This window comes from Lethenteron reissneri, chromosome 7 (genome assembly GCF_015708825.2).
Source record: "Lethenteron reissneri isolate LAM-NWPU_2019-01 chromosome 7, ASM1570882v1, whole genome shotgun sequence".
Classification (NCBI taxonomy): domain Eukaryota; kingdom Metazoa; phylum Chordata; class Hyperoartia; order Petromyzontiformes; family Petromyzontidae; genus Lethenteron; species Lethenteron reissneri.
Genome location: NC_083785.1, coordinates 7,346,136 through 7,371,488, shown reverse-complemented (window position 1 = coordinate 7,371,488; position 25,353 = coordinate 7,346,136). Strand labels below are relative to the sequence as shown.

The window sequence follows — 25,353 nt, the reverse complement described above, 5'->3', positions numbered from 1 at the left end:
GTGGTGTGTAAACATCACCACTCCGGAGGCAAAGGCGTTTGGGCGTTGCAGGCCGCTCACTCCCTCGTGTGCCATGCTGGCCTTCATAGCACTGTCCTCACAGTCTGTTCAAGGCTACACGGTAGATCTTTGTAGTTTATGCACTGGGCTGCAGTTTTTACACCTCATTCACGTGGGGAATACATTTGGATCATTGGAGTTGTACTCAACACTACTGCCCTTCCTGTGCTTTGCCCGCCTTTGCGGGTGCTTGCTAACAGCACTTTAGAAGCTTGAAGATAATGTTTTCGTGGATAAATTACCATTTTACTGGTAGGAACCACCTGGTTCCACCAGCCCACAGGGGATTCTTGTGTCCATCCGTCGTGCATACAAAAATGGGAGGGGTGGGGCTGGGTGGAGAGGTGAGGGTGGGGCTGGGTGGGGAGGTTGGGGCTTGGTGGGGAGGGGATGGTCACCCCGTGGTGCCCTTATAAAACTCAACGTTTAACCTACTCACACCGGCTTGTGCCCGCCCTCAGTCAGCCATATTTGCGGAATACACCACGCTGCCGTTGACCCTGGCCATTGACCGAGCAACCCAACGTTCCTACCAGCTCCCTCCGCAGGACAATGTGTTATTCCCATTCACGATTTGAGGATAAGGACAATTTGTCCTTTTGGTAAGTGGTGAAAGTCTTCTCGGAAGGAGACATTAGATGTATAAATATACAGGGCGCTTCAAACATTTTAATCACTTGTGAGAATTTGCAACAATCCCGCAAGAAATGATCCTCCGGGCTCCGGAGACCACCTGGAGAAGATTCCAGGCAATGTGTTGACAACGATGATGAACAAGTAGAGACTGACTTTTTGAACCTATTAACATTACATTTGTTGTGTGGCAGAGTTATCCGTTATGTTTCCATTAAAAACGATAGTGCGATGTAAGTGTTCATATTTTTTGAAGCACCCTGTATATGTATAATCTGGGCTGGGAATCGTCGGTCCACCTGGCACGAGCACTTGGTATGATGTATGTGATCGACGACGGTGGCCACGTTTGTACGATTTCGGCCACGACACATCAATGTCACATGGTAGCCCCGAGTAGGAGGCGCTCGGCGGCACTTTCCTCAACAGCCGGTGTGGCACGAGGGACGATTTTGAGTTTCTCCACCCACCCACCCGCACTCAAATCTCAAGTGGAAAGGCAGCACAGGCCAGGTGGCATGTGGTTGAAGTTCAAAATATCCCGAGAGTTGGTGAGTAACTGCCACAAAAGGATACAAAAAATAATGAACAGGATGCCATGCTGTCGACATTTTTTGTCCGTTACCATAACACGGTGCCTTTGTAACTATTTTGTAGGCTTTTATTTTTCGATTTAAAGCTTTCGTGACTGCAGGGATTCATCTTCTTGGTTCTTGCGGTAAAGTCACGTAGAAGGGAAATAATAAAATAATAAAAGTAAAACAATAAAAAAATATATTTTTTAATATTTTATTATTTCCCTTCTACGTGACTTTACCGAAAGAACCAAGAAGATATTTTGTAGGCCTCAAGTGATTTCCTGCTCGAATGTGATCGATGGCGGTGCTCAACAGCAACATGCAGTGGTGTATATTCTACATTCCTCTGGTGGGAGCGATTATATCCACAGGACGACCAATCTTGACTTCCCCACAAAGTGGTTTACTCATTTTACCAACCCCAGTCGATATGTGCAATACCCAAATCCAATTACTTTCGTATGATCAGGAAAGTCAAAAAATAAAAACACGGAAATGCATGCAGGTGGGTATAGGGTACCCTCCTGGGAAATTATCAGAACATTATTTATATTCAGCTCTTACCGCTGAATATTAAACCCAATGTCCATTTTACTTTTTGTCCAAAAGCTGATGCCAAGACACTGACATGCAGCTCATCTGCGATTGTTTTCCCCAACTCGCATTTAGTGAGTAACCGATTCGCCAGCGTTTTCCCGACTTTGGATGTTGCGCGTCGGGTCGAGACGAGTTGTGGCGATGGTGCCGGTGGTGCCGTTATCGGTGTCTGGAGGAGAGACTGCGCTCGCAAACACGAGCCTCTCCAACTGAACCATCGCTTAAAAGTATCCCCCCTCCCTTCTGAATCGCAGAGCCTTTGCAGGTTCAAGTCCCCTCCAGCTGGGAAGGGTGTGTCAGATGGACCCACGAGAGGGCTTCCACGGGGGAGACCAGACGGTTGCAATGAAATGAAGAGCGATCATTGAAGGCTGTCAAATTGCAGCTCGTTCCGATCACAGCTGCTTGACCTCTGAACCCATGGCCAATCGACGCGACGTGCGGTTGCCACGGTGGCTAGGAGATGTTAACTACGTCACCTGGTACACAGCAGGTCGTGGATTCGATCCCGACCTTGACGCCTGCTGTGTATTTTGAGTTTGCATTGTTCTTTCCGTGGTCGCGAGGACTTTTTTCCGGGTCCTCCGGTTTTTCCCCTCCATAATTAGAAACAAACTCCTGCTTTAAATTCCCACGTGATAAGCCACTTTGTTCAGCTATAATTTGTGGCCATGTCGCTTCTAAAAAAATAACCATATAACTCGGCGGGTCTTACCTGGCAAAATAAACATTTTCGTTTATACTCGTTTAATGCATTACACAGCCCTTTCTATCAGGGTTACAATGCTCTTGCCTTCGTTTTTCATTAACAGATGAGGAAAAACACATGTCACCTGATATTACTCCAAACTTCATGCAAACGAGTGGACGGGAAAGCGATTGAGAATCGAGAGACGAATCGCCCTTGGCTAGGTCACTCGGAGCATTTCGTGAGACGCGGGCGGGAGACCAGGAGGCACGGGTAGAAAGAGAGAGACACGTGTGGGAGGGAGACGTGAGAGTATGGGAGAGACGAGGAGAGACGCGCAAGGACAGACGGAGATTTGTTGAGACACTGGAGCGACGCATGGGGAGACACGAGGAGAGAGACACTTCGCGAGACTCAAAGCCATAGACCAGCACAGAGACTCGTTGACTCACATCGAGACCCGCTGAGAGACTGGAATGCCCTAGCAGTAGCTTCAGCAGCATCACCGCTTTCTCCACCACACGGACGCTCAAAGCCCACACAGCTTCGCAGGAGAACTGGTCTGGTGGCGCCCAGCACTGTATGCATCATCATCACCATCACCCACTGCTATTGTGTTCCAATTATTATCAATTCGCCCGGAGCCCAGGACCGGCACAACATTATCACCACAAGTTGCCTTTGTCCTCCCAAATACCAATTAGTCCCATCGACTCGTTGGACTCGTGTATAGTTAGAAACCCGTACACTCACACAGAGCACCATACACTCACACAGAGCACCATACACTCACACAGAGCACCATACACTCACGCAGAGACCCATAGACTCGCACACATAACAACAGTGTCAATCAACTGGATCGTATTGTGTCGTGCACATGGGTCAGTTCCAACGAGGTTGCATGCGATGCGTCGTCATCATCAGCAGCCATGGTCAGTCCACTGCTGGATGAAAGCCTCCCTCCCCCCCCCGCCCAGCCTCCACCATCTCCCACGATCCTGCTATGTGAATTATAATCCTCCAGCACTGCCGTTGCGTGCGGGGGAACGAGTGTGGTGCTGATTGCCACGTGGCCTCACGAAAGCGTGGAGACGCGAGGTATGAGACATCGAACGTGAGATTTTTAAAACAACGCTGACATGGCAGTGCTGCACAAACACAGCTTATTTTAAGAACACATTCCTCGTTAATAATGCAGAGTGTGCGTGCGAAGAGAGATTGATTTATGGGGAGGATGATTCCGAGGCGTGGGGAACTACAGAAAACTATTTCCCAAGTTCTGGTGTCCTATATCGGGATGTTTGTGACCACCTCCATGAATGCAACGGTTGTGCGTCCTGGGGTTACCAGGGTTGTCAGCTGTCCGGGATTTTTCCCGGATTGTACTCGTGTTGTGTTTGTAGGAAGTCGCCGCCGCTGTGCTCGGAATTTTGCCAGTTTTCCCGGGACATTAAAAGTCCCATTTTTTAACCAGTTGTGTTAACAACAATAGTCACAATATGACTAAAAATACACCACTCGCCGAAGGCTATGCTTTTTACATGCGGGTCCCCCCTCTTTCAGTAATATGAGATGTTGAACTTGAATCATACACACACAGAGGCAACAACGTGTATTATCTAGTAAAGGGCAGATACTTTATTCAGCACCAATTGAGGTTTTATCTGGGTTTTTTTTTTATTTTGAAATAACCTGAAATTCCTCAACAATTATACCCATACATAGTTTCAGGGGAGCTTGTTTTTGTATCTTAAAAAAGCGTGATATATATTATGTCAATCATTAAATATTGCATATATTAATACGTTATACGTTGACATGAATAGCAGTTAAAACAGGATAACGCAAGTGCCATCAGTTAGCGTGCATGTCTCTGGTCATAGAGACCTGGCAGCGATGGTTAAACGCCACGGCGGTTTTATTGAGTTGAGATGCAACCACCAGAGTCACAGAACCTCTCCACCACTCACCACCACCAGTCACAGAACCGGTCCACCACTCACCACCACCACCAGAGTCACATTACCTCACCACCACTCACCACCACCACCAGTCACAGAACCTGTCCACCACTCATCACCACCACCACCACCAGAGTCACAGAACCTCTCCACCACTCACCACTCACCACCACCAGAGTCACAGAACCTGTCCACCACTCACCACCACCAGAGTCACAGAACCTGTCCACCACCAACACCAGAGTCACAGAACCTCTCCACCACTCACCACCACCAGAGTCACAGAACCTGTCCACCACCACCACCAGAGTCACATGACCTGTCCACCACTCACCACCACCACCACCAGAGTCACATGACCTGTCCACCACTCACTACCACCAGTCACAGAACCTGTCCATCACCCACCACCACCAGAGTCACAGACCCTCTCCATCACTCAACACCACCACCAGAGTTACAGAACCTCTCTACCACCACCACCACCAGAGTCACAGAACCTCTCCACCACTCACCACCACCAGAGTCACAGAACCGGTCCACCACCGCCACCAGCGTGGACGTCGTCCGCACTCCGTCACGAGCATCATCAAAACTCCATCGCCCACCGCAACCGATTATCAATGACCCCTTCTCGCATCAGCACGACCACGCACCACTCACGCCTCTTCAACACCACCCCCACCACCACCACCACCCCCACCACCACCCCCATCACCACACTTCCCATTTCTACCCACGCTGCACCAACCAGAACCACCCCCCCCTCCACTCACTTACCAGTCCTGGTTGGAATCCCCTAGCTTCGTCTCTTGTCCCAAGCTCGCATCACCTCGTTCAAGAGACGCACGAGCTCTGATCTATTCACGATCTATTCACGATCTATTCACGATCTATTCACGATCTATTCACGATCTATTTATGATCTATTCACGATCTATTCACGATCTATTCACGATCTATTCACGACTGTAACCGTGCTGCTTTTTTGCTGGAAGTTTGGCGTTCTGTGTCTTTGGTCCCGTATCCAGCAACCGGCGTCGATGCATTAGAAGAATACAAAAAGGAAAAACGCTGAGCTGGAATATCGCGGTTTAAAACGTAGCAGGACTTTCGCGAACAATATCATCCATAATATATAAATATATAAAAGTGTACAGCGCACACCGGTGTTGCTGTACTCGTGACGAATTGGCCACGTTCTGTTTACGTGACAACCCTTACTAGTTGGCTGTGTCGGGTGGTGGCGGGTTTAACGACACATTTATATAAAACCTCTATTATGAATTTACGCAATATAACCCAAACAAACTCTATTATGGATGATGGCATATCACTGACAACCTAAGGGGCCGTCCATAAATGACGTCACTCGATTTTGGACGATTTTGACCCCCCCCCCCCCTTCGTCACACGGCGTCACAAAAAGTCAGACCCCCCCAAATATGACGTCACAAAGCTCTGCCCCCCCCCCGCCCCAAAAATAAAGCATGCTTCAAATCGCTTTAAACTATTGTCATTGTAGTGCGTATTTAATGTGGCGCTGCACTCTGATGTTGTAGGAGAAAACATTAAAAAGTCTATTTAATTAAGTAGAACGTGTTGTCTATATTTATTTAAAGTTGCGCATTTTTACGTGACGTCACATTTCTCAACCCCCCCCCCCCCCCCACCTCGTCACACATCGTCACAAATGTCTGACCCCAGGTGCGTGACGTCATTTATGGACGGCCCCCTAAGTTCAAATCCGGGTGTCAGCCAGCTGTGATTGACACCGTGTTCTCAAGCAGCCTGCGTCGTCACCGACTCACATGCGGCCGCCTCGAACCCAGCGCTGTGGAGGCAGCAGCGAGCATTAGTGGATCACCGCACAGATGGTGCTGCGTCCCACGAGGACGTGCCAGTACCCTGCCTGGCTCGCCAAGGGAGGGCAGTACGAACAGCTGGACCGGTTGCCATTTGTTTCCGTCTGTAGGGGGATTGAGCGTTGCCCCCTCTCGCACGTGCGGGGTTTCTCCGGGTGCTCCGCTTTCATCCCACGTTGTAGAATAACAATAATAATGAACACAAATCGTCGTTAATTTGGCTTTAAAAGATCTGAACATAAAAATCGCAATGCAGCAGCAGGACCCTTCTTCAAAAATATTCCTAAGACTCAGCGTGGCTTTCCTGGGTAAACCAGTAAATCATCATCGTCGTCGTCAAGAGTCCCGAAGAGACCTAAACAGAGACACGGAGACTCAGGGCGGACAATCCAAACACTCGCTTAACACCGCGGCTCTTGATACATTTGTATAGTGGGAGCAAGTGAGGTCATCGGCAGGAAAGAGCTGGATGACGTCATCGGGTGACGTCATGTCACCCAGAGAAGAGGGGTAATCAGGGGGGGGGGGGTCGTTGTGTGGAGCCGAGAGGACACGGACGACACGAAGGACGCGCCGCTTGGCACCGGACCCTCATCCGGAGTCGACCAGTGGGGAGCTTGGGCCGTGGAGTTAAGCGGGTCACGGCACGGTCCACGGGAAGGACCACGTGTAGAAGCGTCTACCTCTGGCGTCATCCGGTGATTCTGTACGTGAGTGTAGCAGTTAATAAACTGGCAATAGCCCTTACAGAGAATCTACGTGATGAGTTTACACCTCGACACGTTTATTACACCCTCCTGCAACCCCGTCGGACGCGTCGACGCGCCGACCCTAGGCACACCCGCACGCCTCCGCCACCGTGTCGGGCACGTTCCTCTTCACCACGTGCTCGCCGTCGTCGTAGTAGAGCAGCGACATGGCGCCGAGACGCGTGGGAACGCAGCAGGCGGGCTGCGAGTTCGCGGGCAGCAAGCCCCTGAGGCGGTACTGGTTGACGAGGACGCTGTGGAACGACGCGGCCGTGCCCGGGGTGCCCGCGGTGTGCGGCGGGCACGCGCCGCGGCAGAAGTTGGCGAAGTAGCCGTCGGGCACGAGGATCCAGTCGTGCCAGCCGATCTTCTTGAAGTCCACGTAGAAGCGCTGCAGGCAGCAGCGCCCCTCGCTGGCCTCGCAGTCCGAGTCGCCGCCGTCGTGGCGACGGACTCGACTGGACGACCACGAGGACGAGGAGGAGGGGGAGGAGGCGGCTGAGTCACCGCGAGATCCGCGCATCACCAGGAAGGGTCGCTGGCCAAGGTCCTGAAATGGCTCCTCCTGCTCCTGCTGCTGCTGCTGCTGCCCCCCGGCGTTCTGTTCGCCGTGCCGCCCTGTCGCGCCTCGCCCCGCGAGCCGCTGCCCTGCATCAGCTCGCTTTCGACGCCGCTGCCGCTGCTGCTGCCCCGGATCTCGCGACGTGTTCTGCGCGGACCTCGCCCCGTGGGCTGGCTCCAAGCGGCGCCATTGAGCGCGCTGCCCGACGACACCGCTAGCACCGCCACCACCGCCGCCATCATCATCACCACCATCGTCATCACCACCATCGTCATCATCACCATCGTCATCGCTGCAGCCGTCCTTCGCAATCACCAGGGCGAGGGTTCCCTCCCCACGGCGCAGAGCGGAGCGCACCGGTCGAGTCAGACGCACGCGAACCCAGCGGCTCGGGTTCGACACCCGTACCCGGACCTTCCAGGGTGTGCGCCCCGTAGCCTCCCCGCTGCCGTTGACACCGCCAGCGCCGCCAGCGCCACCGGAGGTGACTGGTGGGGACGAGATGGTGACGGTGCAGTGGCCGAGGCCATGGACGTCCGCCGCGGCCGCCGCCACGTGGAGCCACAGACGCGCCCTGCTCACGTCCAGCCCTTCCTCGAGTGGCAGAGAGAACAGCAGAATGTGGCCCGTGGCGTCTGTGGGGAGAGGAGGATAGGAGGCAAACCTCGTCGCGATCTCACCTCGTTACGATCTCACCTCGTCGTGATCTCACCTCGTCGCGATCTCACCTTGTTGTGATCTCACCTCGTCACGAGGCACACCTCGTCGTTATGTCACCATCACACCTCGTCACGATCCCACCTCGTCAGCCATACATAATCTCGACACAAGTATGTATATACTACATATGTAGCTACTACTACACGTGTAGTAACTACTACACGTGTAGTAGTAACTACTACACGTGTAGTAACTACTACACGTGTAGATACAACATATATACTACATATGTAGTAGCTACTACACGTGTAGTAGCTACTACATATGTAGTATCTACATATGTAGTAGCTACACATGCTACGTGCCCGCACTTTCAAGGGCCCCGCGCTAAATGCTTACAAGCTATCAATTCCGGTTCAGTGATTCTGCACTTGCTCTATTACTATAGTACTATACCGCCTTCAACTTTTATGACTGGGTGCTTAAGGTTAGCGATTTGTCGTATTATCTGGCTGTATAACAAATGAAAAAATGCAATTACTTTACTGTGCAAGTTACAAATTTTATTGTAATATTCATGTTTTTATTTTATTTAGGGCCCCTTTATAACACATGTTACAGGCCCCGCACTCGCTTAATCCGGCACTGATTGCACCCGCTCTTCCATACGAGGGTAACGTTACTTCTCAGAGACGGAGTTCAGCCAAATTAAGTGCCCAACTTGAGCCAAGTAAGCTTTAGCCAGAGCTCAGCCAGTGGATCTCTCTGTAGTCGATATCAACATTCAGTATATCGGGCTCTGTGTACGTCATTGGCGACTCTGCTAAGCCCATCAAACTCGCCATGCTCTCGTCACAGGTGGCTGATATCTTGGTGCGAACTCAGGTTATCAGTCGGGTTGGAAGCTCAGCGTTCTAATGATATATTTATATATTGATATATGCCAATGGAAGTTTCTGGGCACGGGACCCAATGGCTCAAAAACGCCAAACGGCCAGCAACAAACGTTGTTTAATTGAGCAAGGCTCTTGTTGTTTTGAGGAACTTGAAGGAAACGACGAAGGGAGGGAATTGCAAAGTGGAGCAGTGCCAGAGAAGAAGCAGAAAGAGCAGTGAGGCAACCTGCGTGAGTGTGGCGAGTGAGCGGGTGGGTGAGTGAGTGGGTGAGTGAGTGAGCGGGTGGGTGAGTGAGTGAGTGAGCGAGTGGGTGAGTGAGTGGGTGAGCGGGCGGGTGAGTGAGTTGGGCGGGTGAGTGAGTGGGTGGGTGGGTGAGTGAGTGAGTGAGCGGGTGTGTGAGTGAGTGAGCGGGTGGGTGAGTGAGTGAGTGAGCGAGTGGGTGAGTGAGTGGGTGAGCGGGCGGGTGAGTGAGTTGGGCGAGTGAGTGGGTGGGTGGGTGAGTGAGTGAGTGAGCGGGTGGGTGGGTGAGTGAGTGAGCGGGTGGGTGACTGAGTGAGTGAGCGGGTGGGTGAGTGAGTGAGTGAGCGGGTGTGTGAGTGAGTGAGCGGGTGGGTGAGTGAATGGGTGACCGGGTGGGTGAGTGAGTGGGTGAGCGGGCGGGTGAGTGAGTTGGGCGGGTGAGTGAGTGAGTGAGCCGGTGGGTGAGTGAGTTAGCGGGTGGGTGAGTGAGTGAGCGAGTGAGTGAGCGGGTGGGTGAGTGAGTGAGGGGGTGGGTGATTGAGTGAGTGAGCGGGTGGGTGAGTGAATGGGTGAGCGGGTGGGTGAGTGAGTGGGTGAGCGGGCGGGTGAGTGAGTTGGGCGGGTGAGTGAGTGAGCAGGTGAGTGAACGGGTGGGTGAGTGAGTGAGCGGGTAAGTGAGTGAGCGGGTGGGTGAGTGAGTGAGCGAGTGAGTGAACGGGTGGGTGAGTGAGTAAGCGGGTGGGTGAGTGAATGGGTGAGCGGGTGGGTGAATGAGTAAGTTGCTGGATTAGCGAGTGAGTGAGTCAGTAGTTGTGACCTGCAGTGTGGTGGCAGTGCTTCTTTCGGCTATACGCAGCCAACCGCGATAATCGGAGGTGCGGGGTAAGGACGACAAACTAAACACAAGAAGCAGTTCTCAAGAAATGAGTTTTCAACACCGTGGGTAGAGTAATCAGAGCCCAATTCATGGGAACTGTAGCCACGGTAGTAGCGATAGAAAACACCCGATCCACCCAAAGCATTCTCAATAACGATGTCACCATCCCTCTCAGTCACCGACTCACAAACTCACTCCCTCACTCTGCCACTCACCCTCTCAGTCACAGACTGACTCACAAACTCACTCCGTCACTCACTCTCTCAGCCACCCACTCTCTCACAAACTCACTCCCTCTGTCACTCACTCTCTCAGCCACCGACTCACTCACAAACTCACTCCCTCACCCTGTCACTCACTCTCTCAGTCACAGACTGACTCACAAACTCACTCCCTCACCCTGTCACTCACTCTCTCAGTCACAGACTGACTCACAAACTCACTCCGTCACTCACTCTCTTAGCCACCCACTCTCTCACAAACTCACTCCATCACCCTGTCACTCACCCTCTCAGTCACAGACTGACTCACAAACTCACTCCCTCACTCTGCCACTCACTCTCTCAACCACCGACTCACTCACAAACTCACTCCCTCATTCTGTCACTCACCCTCTCAGTCACACACTCACTCACAAACTCACTCCCTCACTCTGCCACTCACTCTCTCAACCACCGACTCACTCACAAACTCACTCCCTCACTCTGTCACTCACCCTCTCAGTCACACACTCACTCACAAACTCACTCCCTCACTCTGCCACTCACTCTCTCAGTCACCGACTCACTCACAAACTCACTCCCTCACTCTGTCACTCACCCTCTCAGTCACACACTCACTCACAAACTCACTCCCTCATTCCGTCACTCAACCTCTCAGTCACCGACTCACTCACAAACTCACTCCCTCTGTCACTCACCCTCTCAGTCACCGACTCCCTCACAAACTCACTCCCTCACTCTGCCACTCACTCTCTCAGTCACCGACTCTCTCACAAACTCACTCCCTCACTCTGTCACTCACCCTCTCAGTCACACACTCACTCACAAACTCACTCCCTCATTCCGTCACTCAACCTCTCAGTCACCGACTCACTCACAAACTCACTCCCTCACTCTGTCACTCACCCTCTCAGTCACACACTCACTCACAAACTCACTCCCTCATTCCGTCACTCAACCTCTCAGTCACCGACTCACTCACAAACTCACTCCCTCTGTCACTGACCCTCTCAGTCACCGACTCCCTCACAAACTCACTCCCTCACTCTGTCACTCACCCTCTCAGTCACACACTCACTCACAAACTCACTCCCTCTGTCACTCACCCTCTCAGTCACCGACTCCCTCACAAACTCACTCCCTCATCCTGTCACTCACTCTCTCAGTCACCCACTCTCTCACAAACTCACTCCCTCACTCTGTCACTCACTCTCTCAGCCACCGACTCACTCACAAACTCACTCCCTCTGTCACTCACCCTCTCAGTCACCGACTCCCTCACAAACTCACTCCCTCATCCTGTCACTCACTCTCTCAGTCACCGACTCACTCACAAACTCACTCCCTCTGTCACTCACTCTCTCAGTCACCCACTCTCTCACAAACTCACTCCCTCACTCTGTCACTCACCCTCTCAGTCACAGACTCACTCACAAACTCACTCCCTCACTCTGTCACTCACTCTCTCAGCCACCCACTCTCTCACAAACTCACTCCCTCTGTCACTGACCCTCTCAGTCACCGACTCACTCACAAACTCACTCCCTCTGTCACTCACTCTCTCAGTCACCCACTCTCTCACAAACTCACTCCCTCACTCCGCCACTCACCCGCTCACCCTTGCACCAATTCTCTCAACCCACCGACAAACTCACTCGCCGCATCTCTCCCCGCTCACCACCTCTCCCGCACGCCGGAGCGCAATCTCCCACCCACGACCTCGCCGTCTCCACCTCACTCTCTCGCCCCTCCTACCTCTCTGTGCAAACCGCACGAGCCGCACCACCTCCTCCTCCTCGTCTCTCCGACGCCGCGCGCTCCTCTCCGCCTCCTCCATCACCGCTCGGAGCGCGATCCGCGGCAGCGGGGCCCTGGGACCCCCCGAGAGGCCCCCCGTGGCGAAGGAGTCCCCGAAGGAGCGGGGCCTCTCCTTGAGATTCAGGGTGCTCAGGATGTGCCTCTTCGCCGCCTCCACCAGCACCTCCTCGTCCCACGGCGTCCGCGCGGCCGGCGACTTCGAGGCGCACGCCGACGAGGAGTTCATCACGAAGCCGCCGACGACGACGAGGAGGAGGAGGGGGAGGAGGAGGAGGGAGGTCATGCTCGACAGCTGTCCGGAGCTCACGCACCCCGTGCTCGGAGGGGATAGGAGGGGCACGAGAGGGGCCGTGGTGGTGGTGGAGGTGGTGGTGTGAGTCTGGAGACACGGGCAAGGAACTTTCCAGAGTGGCGTACCTCTCCTGTTTAAACCCCCACCCCCCGCCCTGGCTCCTCGCTGGGAACCCCTCTAGCCCTGTGCACGCAATAGCCACGCTGTGGACACCTAAGGGGTAGCAGATGTCGGGAGAGTTCCAGCGGGTATGGGGTTGTCTGGCTCCCAATCTTCCTGACTGTGGACCCCCCCCCCCACACCTCCCCACACCTCGCGATGTTTTGACAGAACCCCTCCCCCCTCCCCCTCCTCGTCCACCCGACCCCGGTGCGACGACGACGATGATGATGACAATGAATGATGATGATGACGATGATGATGACGACGAAGATGGTGATGATGACGACGATGATGATGACAATGATGATGATGACGACGACGATGATGATGATGATGACCTGGTGGGTAACTCGGCGTCTGTGATGCGTAAGCTGCGTGGGGGTGGCACGCGCCGGGGGGAGGGGGGGTCGAGGGGAGGAGGCGGTTTTAAGGTCGTTGGTTAAAGTCAGCAGCAGCAGCTGATGATGATGTTGATGATGATGATGTTGATGATGATTGTTGTTATAACAGTCAACTTCTTCATTTATCTTGTCAAGCACTGTCGTTGTCATCTTTCGCATCGTTTAAAAATAAATTCTACAATTGTCCCATTGGTGCTGCGATTATAATTGTCATCGTGACCGTCGCTATCATCACGATCCCCGTGTCCCTATCATTGTCATCCTCGCTAGAGGCCAGCGAAATCCATTGTTCGTCTGTGTGGTAGCGATGCCGTGTGCGGTGATGTTGCGTGCGATGATGATGTGTGTGATGATGTTACGTGTAATGTCGATGTGTGTGCGATGGTGATGTTACGTGTGATGTTGATGCTACGTGTGGTGTTGATGTGTGATGATGTTACGTGTGATGTTGATATGTGTGGTGGTGGTCTGTGATGATGTTGATGCTACGTGTGGTGTTGATGTGTGTGTTGATGCTACGTGTGGTGTTGATGTGTGATGATGATGTTAAGTGTGGTGTTGATGTGTGTGTTGATGCTACGTGTGGTGTTGATGTGTGATGATGATGCTACGTGTGGTGTTGATGTGTGATGATGATGCTACGTGTGGTGTTGATGTGTGTGATGATGATGTTACGTGTGGTGTTGATGTGTGATGATGATGTTAAGTGTGGTGTTGATGTGTGTGTTGATGCTACGTGTGGTGTTGATGTGTGATGATGATGCTACGTGTGGTGTTGATGTGTGATGATGATGCTACGTGTGGTGTTGATGTGGGTGATGATGTTACGTGTGGTGTTGATGTGTGTGGGTGACTGCTGCTGTGTGTGTTGTAGTGATGATGCTCCGTCCGTTGCTGGTGTGTCACGTGTGGGGTGCACGTGGGCGGGTGTGGACGATGCTGGTTGAACTTCTTTCGCACCGTACGTCGCCGACCGTGCTAATCGGAGGTGCGGGTTCCGATGCGATGTGATCACGGTGTGTGTGGTGATGCCGTGTGAGTATGTCAGCGAAATTAGCGACAGCATCGCGCAAGATAAACCAAAATGCTAAACTATAAACTCGTTTTCTATTTTACCAGGTAAGGTATTCACCGAGCTCCTGAGCTCTCTTTCGGAAGCCACAAATGATGGCTCAACGACGGTGGCTCATCGTGTGGAAATGTACAGCAGTCAAATACTCGAAACGAGTGATGTTGCTTCTACACATGGAGAGGAAAACCCGGAGGACCCGGAGAAAAATCCACGCGATCACGGGGAGAGAAAGAGACGCGCAGACTCCAAATATACAGCAGCAAGCATCGTCAGGGTCGGGATCGAACCAACGATATCCGTCATAGCAGGCGAGGTAGTTAACATCTCCTAGCCACCGTGATGATGATGAGAGAGAGAGACACGCAAACTCCAAATTTACAGCAGGCATCGTCAGGGTCGGAATCGAACCAACGATCTCCTGCACACCGGGCGAGGCAGTTAACATCGTGGTGTTGGAGGTGGCGTGGTGGTGGAGGTGGCGTGGTGGTGTTGGAGGTGGCGTGGTGGTGGAGGTGACGTGTTGGTGGAGGGAGCGTGGTGGTGGAGGTGACGTGGTGGTGGAGGCGGCGTGGTGGTGGCGTGGTGGTGGAGGAGGCGTGGTGGTGGTGGAGGTGGCGTGGTGGTGGAGGTGCCGTGGTGGTGGAGGTGGCCTGGTGGTGGAGGCGACGTGGTGGTGGAGCGTGGTGGTGGAGGTGACGTGGTGGTGGTGGAGGCGGCGTGGTGGTGGAGGTAGCCTCTTGCATTTCGGTTAAAACGCCACGTGGAACGACGGCAGCGATGGAGAGTTGAGTGCGGCTATGAAAAAATAAGAATCGGTTGTTCCCTCTCTTGCAATAAAACAGGAGTCGTGTTGGGATGTTCAAACACCAACTGGAAACATTTTTTTTTAAGTTATCAAGTTACTGCATTAACCGCACACGGTACTTGCGGTGAACATGCAAACAAAACATGCTCCGATGATAACGATGGTATCGTCTTTGAAACCGATCGGTCTACACCAGAGAAAACAACGGCCTTCTTTAGGGCCTCGTCTCACCGGTGTCAGACCAGAGAACAACGCCAAAAAGACGAACAGCAACAAAGACAATGCCACACGTATCAAGAGCACTTACAGCTCGGGGGGTGGGCGGGGGGGGGGCTGGTGTGAGCAGCTTACAAAATGAGACTTTTTTTTTATACTGCCAAAAAAAGGGTCCCATTTTGAGTGCGGGTGATGGGATTGTCGCGGGCGCCCTCTCGCGGTGAGTGCGAGGACCCTGCCGACGAATCCACGCCGGCTTGAAACAGGCTGCGCTGTGCCCAGGGGCTCACACAATCCTTGAAAGATCTCGACACGTTCCGACTAGTGAGCTCCTCCGGCGGATGAGGGGCACGTAGCCCGCGTGGCCCGGCCACCGCGTGCCCAAAGCAGCTTCTGTTTGGCCGCATAGAGGAGGGTGGGTGGGGGGGCTAAACGGGCACGACGTATTTACACCGTTGGAACCTCATTTGCCAGTAAAAAATAGAATTGGTTTTTTACCCTTTTACAGTATTTGGCAACAAAACTGACACCTTTTTTTACAAGGAGTCATGTTTGCATAGACCACAATACCCACCTTTTGGCGTCATGTGGTCCAACACCATGTGAGACTAAGGAAAGCTGTCTCGGGTGTGGACCAATCAACTTTAAGGACAGTGCGTACATTATCAGAGTTGTGTTTTTTGTTTGCATTATGACTGCAGGTATTGTGGTCTATGCAAACATGACTCCTTGTAAAAAAAGGTGTCAGTTTTGTTGCCAGATAAAAGGGTAAAAAAAACAATTATCGGGCACGACATAGTCTGGAGAAGAGATGGAAGCTGATGCGGTACAGGAGGATGTGGAGCTGAGCGGACTTGCCGAAGACTGGCACCGGCGGTGTCAAGATCGGCCTCTGTGGGGGTGCAGGTGGAGCATCTGCCAGGTCATCTCAGTCTACCCATGGCACCTGGGGCTGTCCTGTGACCACCTGTCAGCGAGCCTTCGACACTTCACGTGGCCTCAAAGTGCACCTGGCCTGGCACAGGCACCGTGGTGACATCACCGCCACATAATGGCGAATGGCGGTTGTTGTTGATCCAAATTGAGTAAATTGCAGGTGATTTTTTTAGCATTGCTATGTTTGGCCCGATACCAGTTACATTGTATGGAGGATTTTTTAAGCGATGGGAGGAAACGCAGACCAGGGGGAGAGGGAACACACAAACTCCACGCAGAAAGGCACCCCGGTTGGGAATCAAACCCAGCTCTTCTCGATGTGCGGTGCGAGTGTAAGCACCACGCCACGCCAGCCTGTCGCCATGGCTTCCTTCCTTCTGCCAGATCCCTCGTCGTCGAGCTCGAGCGAAAATAACTGAAAACTAATTTCTTTAGAATTGCTTTTTGCGTGCGTTTAGTTTGTTGTCCTTCCCCCGCACCTCCGATTATCACGGTTGGCTACGTACGGTGCGAAAGAAGTTCAACGTACACGCACACAACCAGGACAAGACTCAGAGTGACAAATCAGGCACGCGTGGACAGAGCGATTTGCTGATTTAAGATGCTCCTTTATTATAACTTTTATTTGACTCTCGCGAAACTCTCATCACCAGATTCGTCTACAGAGCAAACTGCTTCGACGGCATGCGAGGCGGCCATTGTGCGGCGAGGTGGACTCAGAACTCCTCCCCCTCCTCCTCGCCCTCTCCCTCCACCGAGTCCACGCCCACCTCCTCGTAGTCCTTCTCCAGCGCGGCCAGATCCTCGCGGGCCTCCGAGAACTCGCCCTCCTCCATGCCCTCGCCCACGTACCTGCGGGCAACAGAGTCAGCGTCGTCAACGGCATCGTCGGCATCGTCAACGTCGGCATTGTTGTCATCGTCGGCATCGACAATAACATCATCATCGTCGGCATCGTCAACATCATCATCGTCGGCATCATCAACGTCATCAGTATCGTTGTCATCGTCGGCATCGTCATCGTCGTCAACATCATCGGCATCATCGGCGCGACCGCCAAAATCAGTGGTGGCGGTAAGATCGTCGTCGTTGTCATCATCGCCGTCACATGATGACCAACAGCAGCATCAGTCATGGCATCGGCGCAATCATCTCTCGGCAGCATCAGTGTCATCATCATCGTCGTTAGTAGCAGCGTCGTCATCATCGGTATCATCGTCGTCATTATCTCTACCTTACCATGCGGCAGCATCAGCAGGCACGGCATTAGAAACCCCAACCCACACCGTCTTCGTCCGTCATCGGTGGGACTCACGCCACCGTCACAGCGGGGCCTAACCGCTCTCCAGATCTCGCACGCAACCCGATTGCCCGCAACCCAATGACCCGCAACCAGATTGCCCGCAACCCAATAACCCACAACCGGATTGCCCGCAACCCAATAACCCGCAACCAGATTGCCCGCAACCCAATAACCCGCAACCAGATTTGCCCGCAACCCAATAACCCGCAACCCGATTGCCCGCAACCCAATAACCCGCAACCCGATTGCCCGCAACCCAATAACCCGCAACCAGATTTGCCCGCAACCCAATAACCCGCAACCCGATTGCCCGCAACCCAATAACCCGCAACCCAATAACCCGCAACCGGATTGCCCGCAACCCAATAACCCGCAAGCAGATTGCCCGCAACCCACGGACGTACATGCACGAGCGGGAAACTCGGTGGCGGGCGAGATCAGGAGAGAGCGATTCTGTTGCGCGGCCGACGGGCTCAGGTGTGCGCGGAGCCAACTCGTTGCGGTGGTGATGGTGCACGGTCTACACCTGTGTACACGGTCGACCGATACCACAACAACAACAACAGCGGCGGCAAGGTACGTACCAGTGGACGAAGGCGCGCTTGGCGTACATGAGGTCGAACTTGTGGTCCAGGCGGGCCCAGGCCTCGGCGATGGCCGTCGTGTTGCTGAGCATGCAGACGGCGCGCTGTACCTTGGCCAGGTCCCCGCCCGGCACCACGGTGGGCGGCTGGTAGTTGATGCCCACCTTGAAGCCCGTGGGGCACCAGTCGACGAACTGGATGCTGCGCTTGGTCTTGATGGCGGCGATGGCGGCGTTGACGTCCTTGGGCACGACGTCGCCGCGGTACAGCATGCAGCAGGCCATGTACTTGCCGTGGCGCGGGTCGCACTTCACCATCTGGTTGGCGGGCTCGAAGCAGGCGTTGGTGATCTCGCCGACGGACAGCTGCTCGTGGTAGGCCTTCTCGGCCGAGATGACGGGCGCGTAGGTCGCCAGCGGGAAGTGGATGCGCGGGTAGGGCACCAGGTTGGTCTGGAACTCGGTGAGGTCGACGTTGAGGGCGCCGTCGAAGCGCAGCGAGGCCGTGATGGACGACACGATCTGGCCGATGAGGCGGTTGAGGTTGGTGTAGGTGGGGCGCTCGATGTCCAGGTTGCGGCGGCAGATGTCGTAGATGGCCTCGTTGTCGACCATGAAGGCGCAGTCCGAGTGCTCCAGCGTCGTGTGGGTGGTGAGGATGGAGTTGTAGGGCTCCACCACGGCGGTGGACACCTGGGGGGGGGTGGGGGCCGGGGGGGCGACGCGCCGAGTCGGTGAGCGGTTTTCACGATCGTGCCGGGGGGGGGGGGGGGGGGGGGGGGCGCCGTCGCTGATGCGTTCTTGTTTTACTCTGCAGCGGTCGTCGGCCAAAAACTAGATATTTATCGGCCCTGGAATCGCACGCTCGTAACGCAACGACAGCAACGGCACTGCGGACGAGAGGACGGAGCGGTGACACCAGGGGTGGATTATTACTTATTATAATTATCATTTATTGTTGTTGTTGTTACACCGTTGGATTGTGAGAGAATGGCGACTGCTTGGGGAGGCCGCCTCTGATAATGATGACGACGACGACGATCGTGACGACGATCGCACAAAGACGGTCACCACGTCGCAAACTTTTGAGTGCGCTTCTGCGGCCGTCTGGAAGGCGCAACCTTCCGAATTTAGAAAGCCACTGGAGCAATGCACTTTTAAATCTCCATTGAAAACTAATTTCTTCATCGCTTTTGTGTATTAGTTTGTTGTCCTTCCCCCGCACCTCCAATTAGCTCGGTTGGCTACGTACGGCGGCGCGAAAGAAGTTCAACGTACAGTACATACATACGGTCTGTTAAGGCTACGTGGAAAATCTTTGGTGGTGGGGCGTGGGGGGGGGGGGGCAGGGAGGGTGGCCACCTGGGGGGCCGGGTAGATGGAGAACTCCAGCTTGGACTTCTTGCCGTAGTCGACCGAGAGGCGCTCCATGAGCAGCGAGGTGAAGCCCGAGCCCGTGCCGCCGCCGAAGCTGTGGAAGATCAGGAAGCCCTGCAGCCCCGTGCACTGATCCGCCTGGGGGGGGGGGGGGGAGGTGAGAGGGGGGGGTGGAGAGGAGGGAGCGGCGAGCGAGGGAGCATTAGGATGACACCGAGGTCTTCGCGAAGCTGGGGATTGTGAGTGGAGTTTTCTGCAGCTGCTCTGGTTTCCTTCGATACAAAGGTGGCCCCCGCCCGCTCTCCGTGTCCGTTCGCAGGCTCTTGCACCCAGTGAGGCCGACTGATCAGGTCCTGCGGTGGTTCTCCACGCGCCGACATTTAGCGCGGCGTCAGCAAGGCACTTGTTCCGTTACTTGGTGCGTCCTGTCGCCGCGCCGTACGACATTAATCCTGCACGGTATCCATGCCGCAGCCTGCGCTTCCCTCTCAAAGGCCCTAGTGGCCCCTTACCCCCCCCTCCCCTCAAAGAAGGATTGAGAGCCGCTCGTTACACTGAGGCGCTATTGTCAATGGGCGCCTGTGTGTGCGGCTGTTATTTGTGAATGGGTGCCTGTGTGTGGGGCCTTGTGAAACGGGGCTCCAAATGCGAGGTCATGGCCATGAAAAGGGCGATGATTTGGAGGCTTCATTGTTTAGGCAATGGAGGGCTGCCTCATTCGGACAATCTCCCACCCACCCACTGCCCAGCTGCCCCCATCCCCCATCTCCCCCTCTGCACCCACAAACTCCCACACTAATCCCTGCAGTTCTCCCTGCCCCCCCCCTCCTCTCTCTCCGCTCCCGCCCGCTCTCCTGCGGTCGGTCGTCAACTCGCGCGAGTGGCCAGCGAGTCGGAGCGAGACGACAGAACGCTCATCGCCGCGCCGGCGATCGCGGAGGAGGGCGCCGCCGCTAGCTGCGTCTCGCGGACGCGGCAAGCGGTCGTTCCACCGTTGAATAGGTGGAAACTTGGGAGGTGATGACTCCTCCAAGCTCCCTCTCCCCCACGCCCCCCACGCCCCCCCCCCCACGCCCCCCCCTTCTCACCAGCTTGCGGATGCGGTCGAGCACCAGGTCGACGATCTCCTTGCCGATGGTGTAGTGGCCGCGCGCGTAGTTGTTGGCCGCGTCCTCCTTGCCCGTGATCAGCTGCTCGGGGTGGAAGAGCTGGCGGTACGTTCCCGTGCGCACCTCGTCTGTAGAAGAGGTGGCGGGGGGTAGGGGGCCGTGGACAGGGGGGTTGGGGGGAGGGGTGAGACATGTTTGCACCTGGCACCGTTTTTTTTCCACTGCCGCACCCGAGCCGAGCCAGAAGAAAAACTGATGACGTCTACGTACGTGCACGCACGTGCACGCACGTCATCGGAACGGGAAAAGGGTTGATTGGCCACCACAGAGCGCCGCTTAGCCTCTCAACAACCACCGTGGGCTTCCAGGTCGTGGCTTTTTTTTTTTTCGCACTGCGGCCGTTTGCTAAGCCGGAACAGAACTGCGACGACGTGACGCGACGCGCTGCTGGCCTGGGCAGGAAGGCATCGGAATCTAACTCGGGGGGGGGGGGCAAAGCAGGGCGGGGCTGACGACGCCTCCGTTGCGTCTCGACGACCAACGGTAGGCCGTGAGCCTCACGCGGCCTCACCGCGCCGTCCCGCCTGCACCTTGACGTGAGCGAGCCGCGCCAAGACGTAGCCCAACTTCCGATTCCGTTCGGAATCTATTCCGTTCCGACGACGCACGCGTGCGCGTAATCGGAACATAATCGGAAAGAAAAAGGGATGCCTTGCATGTCCGTGCACGTATGTCGTTGGCACGTACGTGCACGCACGTTAACGTAGGTGCATGTACGTCATCGGCACGCAGGTGCACGTACGTCATCGGCACATACGTCATCGGCACATACGTGCACGCACGTGAACGTAGGTGCACGTACGTGGTCGGCACATACACATACGTACACGTAGGTGCACGTGCGTCATCGGGACAGGGGAGAAGGGTTGATCGCCGCTTAGCCGCTCACCGACCACCGTGGGCTCCAGGTCGACAAAGACGGCGCGGGGCACGTGCTTGCCGGCGCCCGTCTCGCTGAAGAAGGTGTTGAAGGAGTCGTCGCCGCCGCCGATGGTCTTGTCGCTCGGCATCTGCCCGTCGGGCTGGATGCCGTGCTCCAGGCAGTAGAGCTCCCAGCAGGCGTTGCCGATCTGGACACCGGCCTGGCCCACGTGGATGGAGATACACTCGCGCTGCGCGGGGAGAGGAGGGGGTGAGCGGAGGGGGGAGGAGGGGAGGGGGAGAGGGGAGGAGAGACACGAAGGTGATGATTAGAGGGTGGCGGCGCAGCGGTAACCCTGGTGCCTCGCAGCGACATGCTGCCGGGTTCGACTCCCGACTCGGGCCGCCACACTGTGCGGAGTTTGCGTGTTCTCTCTCGCTCTCTCTCTCTATCCAAGTTTCCGCAATGGATTTCCTCCGGGTTCTCCGGTTTCCTGCCATAGTTAAAAAAGAAACTAAAGCCCGGTAACGATGTGGCCGGTATTTCCCACTGCTGATAAGCGCCACTGCAAATTCCTTAATTTGGATCGCACGGCAGCAGCAGCAGTAGCAAGGTGGCCCCCTTCGGCAAACGTTTAGCGGCACTCTCCTGAAAGAGAGTTGCGAATCGGTAAGGCCTTCCTGGCTAAACGAGCAGAATAACACCGCCAACAACAACAACAACAAATAAATGAATATTAAAGGAGTGAATCAATGAGGCATTCATGAATGGAGTTGGTTAAACGTCTCCAATGTAGGACCACAGAACTTGGACAATGTTAATGGCGCCGTCTTTGGCTGCATCCCACGAATGATCGATTGCCTGTGCATCCCTCCCCCGCGCCTCCGCGTTACAAATCCTACAGCGGCGTTTGGATTTACAGGGCGCTTAAAAAATGTTAACACTTACATGGGACTATCGTTGTTAACGGAAAAAGCACAGATAATAAATACACTGCAACATGATAACAAATGTAATGTTAATAGCTTCATAAAGTCAGAGAGTCTCCACATGTTCACCATCGTTGTCAACGCGTGCCCTGGAATCTTCTCCAGGTGGTCTCCAGGCACATTTCTCGTGGCGTTGTTTTGTTAACATTGTTTTGAAGCACCCTGTATGTTGTATACACGTAGATATATCTTCAACAATATTTGTCAATGACACCACCCGAAAGCGAATGGAAGGGCCGTTGCCCGAAACGTCGCCCACACTGTTGTATCCGTATATGGCCAAAGTGTTATTGACAGAGAATGCGTTGATTTTGTAAAAATGTATTAGTTGTGCTTGTGCACCGCTGCCAACGCAGCAGCGGCATCATTGTCACGAAGTAATTTGCATAATTAATCAGGCTGGAAATCAAGCAGTAGCGTAACTGGGCAGGTAGGCAGACTGGCGGGTGGGAAGTCAGTCACTGACTCGGGCAATCAGCCGAGCGGGCGGACAGTCAGAGAGCCGAACAGGTAAGCCGCCGTGCAGTCAACCGGTTGTGCAGTCAAAGAGTCGGTCACACGAGGTGAGTTGCGCTAAAGGCGCAGCCCTGCAAGCGCTCGCTCGCGCCACTGCTGGCGGAAGGGCCCCCCACCCACCAGAAGGCAGCTCTGTTCTCGACAGCCTCTCGAGTGAATCACAGAGGCGGCGAAGGTGGCATTAATTCCGTGCAACGATTAGCCCGTGGGGCATGCACGCACGGATGATGCAGTCAGTCAAGCATGCGACGAAGCAGTCAGGCATGGATGCAGTCAGGCAGGCGGTGGAAGAGGCACTCAATCCCGAAGGCAATCAGGCAACGACTCAGGTTTGTGGTTTACGATTTGTGTTGCGGAGCCGGCGAGGAATCATTGAGATCTCCTCGGCAGGAAACCCGATCCGTGCGACAACAGATGCTGAATGTCGGGGATGGGGCTGGAGAGGGAGGGGGGGCGATGCAAGAATGGAGGGAGGGGTTTTGTAGCCAGAGAGAGCGGGGAGATGAGTGCATGGGAGATGCAGCGGGCCAAGGCGAGAGAGGGAGGAGCGTGCAGGGAGATGGTGGGAGGGGTGGGACAGATGCAGGCAGCGAGAGAGAGGGAGGGGAGACTACAAAGGGAGGGGCGGGAGCGTTGACGGGGGAGCGGGGGGAGATAGCGGGGAGAGAGTGGGAGGGAGGGGAGGGGAGAGAGTGGACGAGAGAGAGAGGTGCGAGTGTGAGGGGAGGGCGCAGGGAGGGAGCGAGTGTGCGAGCGAGGGGCGTGATTGAGAGGGAAGGAGGGAGGATGGTTGGGTGGTAAGTGTGAGAGAGGGGGGTGGGAGGGAGTGAGGGAGCCAGACCCCCACACCCCCCCCCCCAGCAATGACGCAGGAGATGTAAATCTGGGAGGGGCCCGAGGAGATGATGGGAGGATGAATGGAGGGGAGGGGGCGGTGGGGCGGCTGCTGTCGGGGTTGAGCCTTGGACACAATGGAAATTCTCGACGACTCGGAACTGTGCGCATCGAGTCACTGACAACGCAACGGGCGGAGCGACGACTCGAATCGGATCTCGCAGCTTCTATCGAACGGGGATCTGCGCGGCTCGAGCTGCTACGTCCAGAAGAGTTTTGTTTTAATATTTAACAACAACAACAAAAAAAGAGATCGATTCGCGATTCCCCCGGGCTGTCACTTTGCGTGCGCCCCCGGTACGAGGGTGTTCTGGGACGTGGGTCACAGCGCGCGTGATTCACTGGCCCCAACAGTCGTCGCTGTGCTTTTTGCGAGCACCTATTAAAGGCCCGCGCGGCTCACGACGCGTGAATGTGATCAGCCACCATGCCCCCGACCGCCCTTGTCTCCCCGGTGGTGATGCCGGTTTTTTTGGTGTTTTCACACCGAAACCCATTTAAGGCCGAGTCGACCTAAGGGGAGGCCCAGAACCGGTTCACGATAAACACTCGTCCGCTGATGTTGGCTGTGGCCGAGAATCGAACTCGGGTCAACGGGATCGTAGCGCAGTGCGTCATTCACTGCGCCATCGCTCCGCGCACAAAGATAAAGACCAAGATCGCCCGTGTAGGCGACGTAGGCTGTTGGGGCAAGTGCCGTTCGCGAGCAACCCGTTAGCGAACAGCAAAAGGGCCAAGACGCACACGCGCACACTGAGGCACACACATACACCATCATCATGGTATAAATACAACAACTGCCTCAGCGATCATTCGTAACGTTAACACAAATAAAACATTTTTTTTTTTTACCAAAAAACCCAATACAATCGTCGCTTCCGTTATCCACCGTCGCATCTCGCCATCCCTACCATGTTGACGTCGGCGGTCGGCTAGAGTGTGCCTTGGGGGGAGAGACAAAGACGGCCGAGTCGGAGGGAGGAGAAGGAGAAGGTGGTGGTTGACAGTCTGCGCCGAGCGCTCACGGAAGGCGCGATGTGCCGATGGTGAGTGGGACGAGACTGGGGGGTCGAGGGAGCGGTGGGGCCTTTAAATACTGGGGGCGCGGGGGTGGGAGGCGTGGGTGGGTGGGGGGACTTTCGTGCGGCGCGTGCGTCTCGTTGTGCCGCCCGCGCCGCGCGAGACGCATCCGCGGGTGGCGAGCGAGCGCATTGGACGGGGCCGCCGTTGTCGCGGGGTAGGGGGCCCATGGGTGAGGAGGAGGGAGGGAGGATGGATGGATGGGTGTGGAAGGATTTGGGGGGTGGCAAGGGAGATGATGGTACAAGGAAGAGGAGGGACGAGATGGAGGTTGGTGGTGGAGGGAG

The 25,353-nt window shown here is 55.0% G+C and overlaps 2 protein-coding genes across 2 annotated transcripts; both read right to left on the bottom strand.

The window, feature by feature from the left end:
• Positions 1-7,216: 7,216 nt before the first annotated feature.
• LOC133358858 (inhibin beta A chain-like) lies at positions 7,217-12,833 on the bottom strand. The gene is made up of 3 exons (XM_061577314.1): positions 12,347-12,833; positions 8,105-8,331; positions 7,217-7,870 (listed from the first exon to the last, which is right to left on the bottom strand). The coding sequence occupies exons 1-3, from the start codon at positions 12,690-12,692 to the stop codon at positions 7,217-7,219; spliced, it is 1,227 nt and encodes a 408-aa protein (XP_061433298.1). The 5' UTR covers positions 12,693-12,833.
• A 4,047-nt stretch (positions 12,834-16,880) lies between these two features.
• Positions 16,881-25,079, bottom strand: LOC133356986 (tubulin alpha-1A chain-like). Its single transcript, XM_061574726.1, has 6 exons — positions 24,898-25,079; positions 21,615-21,837; positions 20,645-20,793; positions 19,542-19,694; positions 18,181-18,872; positions 16,881-17,145 (listed from the first exon to the last, which is right to left on the bottom strand). The coding sequence occupies exons 1-6, from the start codon at positions 24,898-24,900 to the stop codon at positions 17,010-17,012; spliced, it is 1,356 nt and encodes a 451-aa protein (XP_061430710.1). The 5' UTR covers positions 24,901-25,079; the 3' UTR covers positions 16,881-17,009.
• Positions 25,080-25,353: the final 274 nt, after the last annotated feature.

What these genes read in the sequence shown, in the direction of transcription:
- LOC133358858 (XM_061577314.1), bottom strand. Translation starts at nt 12,692, where the DNA reads ATGACCTCCCTCCTCCTCCTCCCCCTCCTCCTCCTCGTCGTCGTCGGC. An exon ending in CGTGCGGTTTGCACAGAGAG is followed by an intron (nt 8,332 to 12,346) that starts GTAGGAGGGGCG and finishes CTCTCCCCACAG; the next exon opens with ACGCCACGGGCCACATTCTG. An exon ending in GCACACCCTGGAAGGTCCGG is followed by an intron (nt 7,871 to 8,104) that starts GTACGGGTGTCG and finishes CGCCGCTTGGAG; the next exon opens with CCAGCCCACGGGGCGAGGTC.
- LOC133356986 (XM_061574726.1), bottom strand. An exon ending in TCGACCGCATCCGCAAGCTG is followed by an intron (nt 19,695 to 20,644) that starts GTGAGAAGGGGG and finishes CCCCCCCCCCAG; the next exon opens with GCGGATCAGTGCACGGGGCT. An exon ending in CCATCTACCCGGCCCCCCAG is followed by an intron (nt 18,873 to 19,541) that starts GTGGCCACCCTC and finishes ACCCCCCCCCAG; the next exon opens with GTGTCCACCGCCGTGGTGGA.